This window comes from Populus nigra, chromosome 17, assembly GCF_951802175.1.
Source record: "Populus nigra chromosome 17, ddPopNigr1.1, whole genome shotgun sequence".
Classification (NCBI taxonomy): Eukaryota; Viridiplantae; Streptophyta; class Magnoliopsida; order Malpighiales; family Salicaceae; genus Populus; species Populus nigra.
The window spans coordinates 13,414,531-13,425,889 of NC_084868.1; the positions used below are offsets into that span (position 1 = coordinate 13,414,531).

General features: G+C 32.4%; 2 protein-coding genes across 2 annotated transcripts; one reads left to right on the forward strand and one right to left on the reverse strand.

Moving 5' to 3' along the window:
• Window positions 1–3,811: 3,811 nt before the first annotated feature.
• LOC133676819 (UDP-glycosyltransferase 71K1-like) lies at window positions 3,812–5,515 on the reverse strand. The gene has a single exon (XM_062098569.1). The coding sequence runs from the start codon at window positions 5,467–5,469 to the stop codon at window positions 4,042–4,044; it is 1,428 nt and encodes a 475-aa protein (XP_061954553.1). The 5' UTR covers window positions 5,470–5,515; the 3' UTR covers window positions 3,812–4,041.
• Window positions 5,516–8,482: 2,967 nt separating this feature from the next.
• LOC133677601 (UDP-glycosyltransferase 71K1-like) lies at window positions 8,483–10,184 on the forward strand. The gene has a single exon (XM_062099691.1). It carries the CDS (start codon window positions 8,555–8,557, stop codon window positions 9,980–9,982), a length of 1,428 nt encoding a protein of 475 aa, XP_061955675.1. The 5' UTR covers window positions 8,483–8,554; the 3' UTR covers window positions 9,983–10,184.
• Window positions 10,185–11,359: the final 1,175 nt, after the last annotated feature.

Consider the following 11,359-nt stretch of genomic DNA (forward strand, 5'->3'; position numbering starts at 1 on the left):
TATGGTAAGGAGTTAGGACTATACATATAATAATTGTTTTTTGAAAATGCAACAGTATTTGATATTTAACCAAGGAGAAGCTAAAAGGTGTTGTCCCCACTTCCAGAAAAATGAGGATAAAGAGTACTATAAATGATAGCTGTGAATTATGTCTTCCAAAAACATTAAAAAGGATTGGTTGAGCTTGGAATTTTTTTTTTCATGCTACTCAATATGAAAACTTTTTATCATATCCTTGTGTTTAGAATATTGTTTTGTTTTTCTATTGAAAGAAAGTTTTATAATTTTGAAAATACCTAAAATAATTTATTGGAAACTCACAATGATATAGAAATTCTTGCCATTAGCCTAGATTAGAGGGAGAATCAATATATTTCCTTAAAAAAAAAAAACAGAGAGAGATGATGATCGAAATCTCTTGTTTTTTGGGTGTGATTAATTTGGTTGCACGATGAGTCTGCCTAGCAAACCACAGCATAATAATTCTTAAATACGAGAGAATAAAATTTAAAATATTTTATGAACTAAATTATTTTTTTATTGTGTCATGCTTTGAGATAAAGAAAAAGAACTAAGAAGAAAAAAAAATCAAGAGAATCTAGCCCTTACCAAAACCCAGGCCAACAACCCAAGAGGTGTCGTTTAGCTGGGTTATTACCCATCAAATATAAAACGACAACTTGGTAGTGGTTGCCTCACTTGCCATATCAGTCTTCTCGTAAAGGCAAAAGATTTGTTTCTTGTCATTGCCCCTACTTGCATTTTCGTAACAAAATCATGTTCTTAGAACTTTTATTTATGCGTTTATTCTGCTAAAAAAATAATAAATTATGATTTAATTCCTTTTCAAGATCTCTCTCTCTCTCTCTCTTATGCTTGACATCCTTTAATCTTAGAATTTGATTAATCAAATTATGTTAGAATTACCGTTAAAAAACAGTAATTTACTATTGTATAAATTATTCATCAACTCCTGCTCATTGTTAAAAACTCAGGCCAAATCTACTCATATTTTTTTTTTTGATTTCAGTAATGATTTAGATAAATTAATTCAAAATAATATTATTTAAAAAAATTAAAAAGTTAAGCTAAGCGATGAGTCTAGTAAGTCACTAGACCTAATATCATTGAGTTCAGTTAAGCGATGATCTCAAGTAGACATGGATCTATCGAGATGCCAGACCCAATATCATTGGGTTAGGCTACGCGCTGAGCCCAAGCAGATATAAGTCTGGCGAGCTACTAAACTCAATATCCTTGAGTTCAGCTACGTGTTCAGCTCAAGCGGATATGAATATGACAAGTTGTCAGACTCAATGTTATTGAGTTTAGCTACATGGAAAGCCCAATTAGATATGAGTATGACTATCATTTTGGGTCTCATGTTGGGCCACAAGACTTTGTTTGTTTATTCTTATGACTTTTAACATAAAATATTAATGTTAATGATATTCATCTCTCTACATCTCTAGATGTATAAAAGTCTTCTAAGGGCCTATCATATTTTTTTTCTTCACCATTAAAATTGGCTAAGGAATATTTTATCATTTATTAATGTTGTGGAAATGATATTTATCTCCCATTAATGTTGTTAGGAGAAAATGACTTTCTAATCCTTATACTCCAACAAAAACGACAAGGTTCAATGGATTATAAATACCTACTGAACCATCCAGATATAGAGTTTAAATCTTTGTTCTCTATAAAAATACCTTTTTAATTTCGGAGCATTCATCACATCAAAACTAAGAATAAACACTAATGTTTTTAAAAATAAACGCTCTTTCTCTCATTAATAGTGATAGTTTATTTAAAGATTACTGACTTTGTCATCTTTAGTTTCCTAAACTGTTTTGCAAATTATATGCTTTTTACAACGAACTACAAGTTTGATAAATCATAGATAATAAACTATATTGCTAGAACATGTAATTAACCCATAATTCAATTGCTAAATACCACATTCCTAAGCACTTATAATCCATTTTCAACTCAATAGCTAATCCCAAAAAACTTGACCAATTTAAATGCATTAATTTGTTGCTTATCATACAATGGCCGAAGTTATAATAGGCACACCATACCATACAAATGTAGCTATTGCTTTATATGCCAAGACCTGTACTTGCGGTGTCCAACAACATATCAAGCTGACATTTTTAGTTCTTCTGAGGAATTCTTCTGTCGTGATCTCCTAGCAGGAAGTGACCCTTGGATGGTGGTTTATAAATGCGATACAAATGCTTGAGCTCATTTGATAACTCTTTCAATTGGGGTTAACCAAAGTATGTGGGTTGCTAACTCAGTTGTTGACACAAGATGGCCAAATTTTGCTGCAGGAATTAACACTAGCTGTGGTTTCTTCATTCTAGTAATAACCATAGGAAAAGGTGAATGTTAAGTTTATAGGTATAATATCCAATCTAGATTTATTCAAAGTTTAGCTTGAGGGGTTAACTTGTTGATCAAATCAATACATTGATCTATTGACTCGGAGCTTAGCTTGGCCGAGTTAGTGAAAAAAAAAATAAATTTTTTTTTTATAAAAATAATGATATTGTTGAGGGTTTTTTTAAAAAAACTTTGGATGAATTGAATCAAACCATCGACCTACATCCTCGACCTTTGGTAAAGTAGACTCTTGGGTCATATATTATAATTATGGTTATATGTTAATTATAAAATAGAAAGCAATGACAAGTTGATCTCTCTAAAGATGAATTGTCTATGATAATGAAGAATTCATGTATAATTTATGCTGGTGGTTTTAATTAGTAGTTGCGGATTTGTTATGACTAGACTACATGGATTGTCTAACAAAGTTATTTATTGATCAATAAGACATAGTTAAGTTCAAGAAGAGGCTTGGTTTTAGCAGAGTAAAGGGCTTGACAAAAAAAATCCCATAATTTTTGATATCTTCTTTTAATCACTCTCAAATTTGGAAAGGAAATTTCAAAGATCGAGACCCAAAAGGCCTTCATAACTTTTATTGCTTGGAATTTTATGTTTAGAATTGTCAGAGAGTGTTTAGAAATACGGGTCAATTCGTGTTTTTAAAAAATTTAAAATTTTTTTTATTAAAAAATAATTTTTTTTATGTTTTGAATTGTTTTGATATGTTGATTTCAAAAATAATTTTTAAAAAATAAAAAAAATAAAAATTATTTTAATGTATTTTGAAATTAAAAACACTTTGAAAAGCAACTACAACTACACTTCTAAATAATCAACTAATTTCCTTTCTTGTTTTACGTTGATATTTTAGATTTATTTGAAAAATTATAAATATTTTAAAAAATACAAACCATTGAAGATAAAATATTTAGTAATAAATTTTTAAATTAAAGATTATATGTAGTCATTCTACAAAATTAAAAATACAAACTATTTACGTTTTTTTTTTTGGTCCGCATCACATACTGTCAAGTGATGGCGTCACTACACATGTAAGCAAGTTGGCATTGGTTGGTGGTGTGATAGATTTTAATGCTAGTGTTGGGTCCCTTGATTGTTCCAGCACTTTTTGATTGTCCATCAAGAACTATTTCTTGATTTGAATTCAACTCTTAATGTTTTGTTGTGCAGTAGTAAATGATTTTTAAAATATTTTTAAAAAAATATATTTTTTTAAAATATTTTTCTATTTTTATTTTTTATATTAACTCATTAAAATAATTAAAAAATATAATAATAATTTTGACTAATCTATATTTAGATGGCTATCCCAAATCCCATATGGGTAAATTTAAAAGTTTCCTTTCATGCTTCCAAGGACATATATATATATATAAAAGAAAAGAAAAAGAAGAACAAGAAAAAGGTACGGTCATTCCATAAGGCCTCAACTTTAACAGTTTAACCAAGTTCATCAGAACTAATGTTGGATAGGAAATACATCACTACAACATGACCAAATCAAACAAACTATATATATATGACAAAGACTTTAACTTAATTTAATTTGAGGAATGAAATTAAACCACAGTAGGAATTGATGATCATTGATGGAATCAACATGGTAGATAAGGCTTAAGCTCTTCAAGGTTTGCTTCCTAACCACTGATCAATCAAGTTTCCAAAAGCAACATACGAAGATCCACCCTCCATCACAGCTTTCTTCGCCATTTCACTGGTTTCTTTGGCCTTATTCCTAAGTTCACCACCTTGTTCCATCATGGTTTTCACAGCTTTTGTTATCACCTCCGCCTTCACAAAATCTGTAGGACAATCTCTCCTAAAATCCAACGTCAATTCCACTGCTAATCCCAAGTCTTTCACCAGCTGAAATGCATTCATGTGTTGCTCAGCATATAATGGCCAAGTTATAATAGGCACAGCATACCACAAGGCCTCCAAAGTTGAGTTCCATCCACAGTGTGATACGAAAGCGCCTACTGCTTTATGTGCCAAGATTTCTACTTGTGGTGCCCATCCACATAGCATCCCAATGTTTTTAGTTCTTTCCAAGAATCCCTGTGGCAAGATCTCTCCATAGTTGTCAAAAAAACTAGCTTGCAGCTTCCCCTTGGAGGGTTTCAACCGAATGGACCATAAGAACCTATGTCCACTCCTCTCGAGCCCGATTGCAATTTCTTTCAACTGAGCTTCATCAAAGCCTCCTCCACTTCCGAAGCACAAGAATACCACTGATTTTTCAGGTTGATCATCAAGCCATTTCAAGATCTCGTCACGCTTGACGGCATCCGATCTTGACAGACTCTTTCCCTTGTGATCAATCAATGGCCCAACATTGAAAATTGGTGGTATATCATCTCTGGCCAAAAGAGCACTAACTGCATGAGACTCAGCTTCTGAAAATGTGTTAACAATGATACCGTTTGAGTCCTTAAACTGTCTTCCATGGTTTGCAAAAGCCTTATAATCCACATCGGTGTGCAATAACGGCATAACACGGTAAGGCACTGGATTTGAATAACAGGGGATGATATAGTCAGGGTCAGTAGGGCTAAACTTAGGCTCACCCTTGTCCTCTCTATCTGAAAGGTAAAACATCGTGGCAAGAAAGGCAGCATCAGAAGTGTAAAAAACATGAGAAGGGACCCCAAGTTCTTTGGCAACATCAATAAAGGCAGTGCAAAACATATCAACAACAACACTAGCAATTGGTGTAGGGTTTTGGGCCATGACTAGGTTAACAATAGTATCTTTTACAAGGGTTTTGTGATCATTGATGTAAGAAGTATAAGCACTTGCAGGGCCTACAGCTAAAGCTTCTGGAGGAGGTGCAGGTATGGTCTCAGGAATTTCAATGAACCTGATTTCTGTATGAATTGAAGCAAGCGATTCGGTGTTCTTGCTTATGCTACCGGAAAATGGATTGTGGATGGCAAGCATGGTTATCAAGAAACTGTCATTTCTCTCAAGAACCATCTTTGCTAACTGAACAGCTGATACAAGGTGGCCAAATCCAAGTCCAGGGACAAAGACTAGCTGTGTTTTCTTCATTTTGGAGGTTTTGAATGTTCAATATGGTGATCCTTGTTTGCCTTATAATGGGCTCAAGGTCAATGCCACCATGCCAGCTGTTATGATTTTTTTATCCTAAATTGATCATCAAATTGGATATGACAACTATTAGATTGATTTCATAGAAAAACTTTTATGTAACAACAAAGAGAAATATAAAAAATATAAATACATAATAGTTCATTTTTAATCTAAATAATCTAAATTAAACAACAAAGAGAAATATAAATACAAGAGAGGAAAAAGCTTTAATTAATCACTTTATTTTAAAATTATATTTTTAATCTAAATTTAAAAAATATATATATAAACTAAATTAAAAATTCTATTCAACCCAAAAAAGGAATGATATATTTATCTTTATTGACGAAAAAGAGTGAAAGAAATCAGAAGAGAGGTCAAAAACTAGGGGCTCAAGTCTCGACACCTTTAGACAGGAAGTGGCTATCGATCAAATCAAGAGGGCAGCTTTACTGTCTCCGTCGTGACAAAAACTTGGCTAGTCTTTTCCCTTGCTAGCTGGTGGCTTCCATGCCTTCAGTGCCTTCCCTGCCGAGGGTATTTCTCGCAATCCGATCACTGGTCACTCCATTCCATGCTACGGCTTCCCCGTTTGCTGGACTACATGATCTCTGGAAGATGACACCTTGATTTTCTTATATTTGAAAGCAGGTATATATACCTTTAATTCAGGCTATATGGTAGGTATAAATAATTGATGGTTTAACTGTCACCTGTTGTAGTATTTGAATTAGAAATCTTTCTGTGTCGTTTCAAAAAACCCACCATCAATCGTGAATTCGTTCATCACCAATGTTTTAAGATTTGAAATTTTCAAATCGAAAAACTAAAACTCTAATTTTTTAATTTGTTTTAAGTTGTAATATAGTTTTTCATATTAACAATGTAATTTACAAGGTTAAGATAATTATTTTAGTTATTTTTAAAATTGATTCGACAATCAAGTTGGGGTGGTCAAGTTTAATATTTTAGTGATCAATGATTGATAAAAAAAATTATAATCCAAACACATAATAGTTCATGTATTTTTATGTTAGTTTAATATATATTACAGTCAATTAGTTAGTTATATAAAGATAAAATTTATGGAATAAAAATACTTTACAAATAAAATTTTAAGGCTGTTGAAATTATGAAATTTTTATTATATCAAAATATTATTTTTAAAATAATTCTAGTTGATATTTTTTTATATAGAAAAATCATCTATATCTATAAAAAAATTCACGATCATTAAATTTAAAATTATTAAATTATTTTATATAAAAAATATTATATTTTGATTATATATTGTAAATTGAACCGTGAGGGATGGACAAGCCACGGCTATAAGCAAAAAGATAAAGGACGAGAAGACAGAAAAAAAGTTGCGCATAATTTGTGTAATATGGTGGGACAGGGATAATAATTTCACATGAGACTTTAACCGAAGCCTACTTATTTATTGAATATATTTAAAAAAATAATACGCGCGCATATATATGCACAACTTTTTTTTTCTCCCTCCTCGTCCTTTATCTTTTTGGTTTTTTTTTTTAAAATATTCAATAAAGAAGTAGGTTTTCGGTTAATATTCAAAAGTCTCATATTAAATTATTATCCCTGTCCCACCGTGTTCCACAAATTATGCTCAACTTTTTTTATCTCCCTCCTCGTCCTTTTATCTTTTTGCTTATGGCCATGGCTTGTCGACCCATCACTATCCAATTTACAAGCACCCGTCCCTCCAGAAACAGTCACCTCACTGCCTCCCCATCAATACACAGGAATGTTTGGTATTGTGATTGTAATTGTGTTTTGTTTAAATTTGAAATTTTTGTTTATTTTATTAAAATTAAGTGTAGTTTGTATTTTTTGAATCGTTTTAATGTGCTGATATCAAAAATGATTTTTAAAAAATAAAAAAATATCATTAACATGTATTTCGATACAAAAAACTATTTGAAAAGCACCCGCAGCAACACTACCTACATGTCTTGATGGTAGATTTTGGAGCTTTTTTGCATTGAATGACGTTCAAAGACAACAAATTCACAAGATAGTTTCAGCACAGTGTTGCTACGAGATGAAAATATGAACAGAGATGAGTTGGTGATGGCGAAGAAACACTTGGCGTTGAAAAATTGGAAAGAGCTCAGTTGACATGCAATGTCTCGTAGTCGGTGCATATGTTGGGCCTAAACATAGTTTGGATTTCTTATATTGGGCCTATACATGGGCTTGGATTTTTGTATTCGAGGAAATCGGGCTTCTTATAAAGAGAAAAAACATTTAAGATAAAAAATGATGAACATCCTTGTCCCCAACCAAACCATCTTATCTCCTTACCTAACCTTTCCATCTCCGATCTAACCTTCTTCTCTTGGTCCCAACCTAACCCTGAATTTTGTTTAGGCTAGATGTAGGTATTCTTTACTTTAGACATTTAAATGTCATTTAATAAGAAGGATGAGTATATATGATTATTAAGAAAGTTTGTTTATTTTCATAAATTTTTACCAAGAAATTCTATCATCAATTCTTGAAGTTCGTTAGGTTTTAGGAATTGATGGTAGAATTACTTGGTAAAATTTATAAAAATTAATTTTTTATATTTTAAAATTAATTTATGCAATTCTACCATCAATTCTTAAATTTTGTTTAAATGATTGTTAGGTTTAGGAATTGATGGTAGAATTACTTTGTAAAATTTATAAAAATTAATTTATGATATTCTACCATCAATTCTTAAATTTTGTTTAAATGATTGTTAGTTTATGTTTAATTAGTTGTATTATCAATATTTCATATAATTTAAAATGATTAATGAAACCTAGCTTTCTTTTCTTTTATATTTATATATTTTTTTATTTAATTTGAATTGTTTAAAAATATTACAAAGAAAAGTTTTCAATGAAATCAGTCTTTGTACTAATTGTCATATCCCATTTGATGATTAATTTAGAAAAATAAAATCATAACAGCTGGCATTGTTGCATTGACGACCTTGAGCCCATTATAAGGCAAACAAGGACCACCGTGATGAACAGTCAATACCTCTAAAATGAAGAGAACACAGCTAGTCTTCGTCCCTGCACCTGGATTTGGCCACCTTGTACCAGCTGTTCAGTTAGCAAAGATGGTTCTTGAGAGAAACGACAGTTTCTTGATAACCATGCTTGCCATCAACAATCCATTTGACGGTGGCATAAGCAAGAACACCGAATCGCTTGCTTCAATTCATACAGAAATCAGGTTCATCGAAATTCCTGAGACCATACCTGCACCTCCTCCAGAAGCTTTAGCTGTAAGCCCTGCAAGTGCTTTTACTTCTTACGTCATTGATCACAAAACCCTTGTGAAAGATACTATTGTTAACCTAGTCATGGCCCGCAACCCTGCACCAATTGCTAGTGTTGTTGTTGATATGTTTTGCACTGCCTTTATTGATGTTGCCAAAGAACTAGGGGTCCCTTCTCATGTTTTTTACACTTCCAATGCTGCCTTTCTTGCCACGATGCTTTACCTTTCAGATAGAGAAGACAAGGGTGAGCCTAAGTTTAGCCCTACTGACCCTGACTACATCATCCCCTGTTATTCAAATCCCGTGCCTTACCGTGTTATGCCGTTATTGCACACCGATGTGGAATATGAGGCTTTTGCAAACCATGGAAGAGAGTTTAAGGACTCCAACGGTATCATTGTTAATACATTTTCAGAAGCTGAGTCCCATGCCGTTAGTGCTCTTTTGGCTAGAGATGATATACCACCTATTTTCAATGTTGGGCCATTGATTGATCACAAGGGAAAGAGTCTGTCAGGATCCGATGCCGTCAAGCGTGACGGGATCTTGAAATGGCTTGATGATCAACCTGAAAAATCAGTGGTGTTCTTGTGCTTCGGGAGTCGAGGATGCTTTGATGAAGCTCAGTTGAAAGAAATTGCAATCGGGCTCGAGAGGAGTGGACATAGGTTCTTATGGTCCATTCGGTTGAAACCCTCCAAGGGGAAGCTGCAAGCTAGTTTTTTTGACAACTATGGAGAGATCTTGCCACAGGGATTCTTGGAAAGAACTAAAAACATTGGGATGCTATGTGGATGGGCACCACAAGTAGAAATCTTGGCACATAAAGCAGTAGGCGCTTTCGTATCACACTGTGGATGGAACTCAACTTTGGAGGCCTTGTGGTATGCTGTGCCTATTATAACTTGGCCATTGCATGCTGAGCAACACATGAATGCATTTCAGCTGGTGAAAGACTTGGGATTAGCAGTGGAATTGACGTTGGATTTTAGGAGAGATTGTCCTACAGATTTTGTGAAGGCGGAGGTGATAACAAAAGCTGTGAAAACCATGATGGAACAAGGCGGTGAACTTAGGAACAAGGCCAAAGAAACCGGTGAAATGGCGAAGAAAGCTGTGGTGGAGGGTGGATCTTCGTATGTTGCTTTTGGAAACTTGATTGATCAATGGTTAGGAAGCAAACCTTGAAGAGCTTAAGCCTTGTCTACCATGTTGACTCCATCAATGGTCATCAATTCCTACTGTGGCTTAATTTCATTCCTCAAATTAAATTAAGTTAAAGTCTTTATAATATATATAGTTTGTTTGATTTGGTCATGTTGTAGTGATGTATTTCCTATCCAACATTAGATCTGATGAAGTTAATTAAAGTTGGGGCCTTGTTATGGAATGACCGTACCTTTTTCTTTCTTTTCTTCCTTTTGTTTTATAGCATTAAAATCTATCACACCACCTAATGCCATTTTTTATTATTATTAATATAAATGATTGGATGAATTTTAATGTATCTCGATTAATTTTAAAAGTTTTAAAATTAATAATTATATAAATCTTTAATAATTTTGAGATTTATATAACTGAAATTAATAATTTTTAAAAAATAAATTTAAATTTTGATCAATTTAACTATACCATCAGAATTTTAAAAAAATGTTTTCAAAGGGACGGGTGCGTGTAAATACCGTGAGAGATCGACAAGCCACGACAATAAGCAAAAAGATAAAGGACGAGGAGAAAGAAAAAAAAGTTGTGCATAATTTGTGTAATATGGTGGGACAGGGATAATAATTTAACACGAGACTTCTGAATATTAACCGAAGCCTACTTATTTATTGAATATATTTAAAAAAATAATATGATATTTTTGAAAAAATACACACACGCATGCATATATATATATATATATATATATATATATATATATATTATCCCTGTCCCAGCATCGCATGCTACACAAATTATGCACGACTTTCTCTCTCTCTCCTCGTTCTTTATTTTTTGCTTATGGCCACTATCCAATTTACAAGCACCCGTCCCTCTAGAAACAGTCACCTCACTGCCTGCCCTATCAATACATTACATGGTTGTGAAATTTAGAATTTTAAAAAATTAATTGGGATACATGTAAAAAAAAAAAAAAAAAAACCCACACCAATAAAATCATTCATGATACATTAAAAGATAAGCTCATATTAGTTTATGCATGATGTGAGACTAACATTTTGAATAATCTTAATATTGTATACTTTATTTTAATTAATACCTAAATTTATTTAAAATATATAAAAAATTACTTTTTAATATTTTATTTTTCATTAGAGTTGAAAATTAGAGCCATTAGAATAGTTGGGCATGTGATAGCTTTAGATGGACTCACATTGTTTGTATTCTCTCTCTTAAAAAATATAATATTTTGACTCAAAAGTTTGTGTATATTTTATTTTTTGATCATGTTGATTTGGATTTCTCGTTTATGATATATGCATGAAACGAAGAACCCTGAATTTTGTTTTGGCTAGATGTAGGTATTCTTTACTTTAGACATTTAAATGTCATTTAATCAGA

Excerpts from the sequence above, each read along its gene's own strand:
- LOC133676819 (XM_062098569.1), bottom strand. The coding sequence starts at position 5,469 with ATGAAGAAAACACAGCTAGTCTTTGTCCCTGGACTTGGATTTGGCCAC.
- LOC133677601 (XM_062099691.1), top strand. The coding sequence starts at position 8,555 with ATGAAGAGAACACAGCTAGTCTTCGTCCCTGCACCTGGATTTGGCCAC.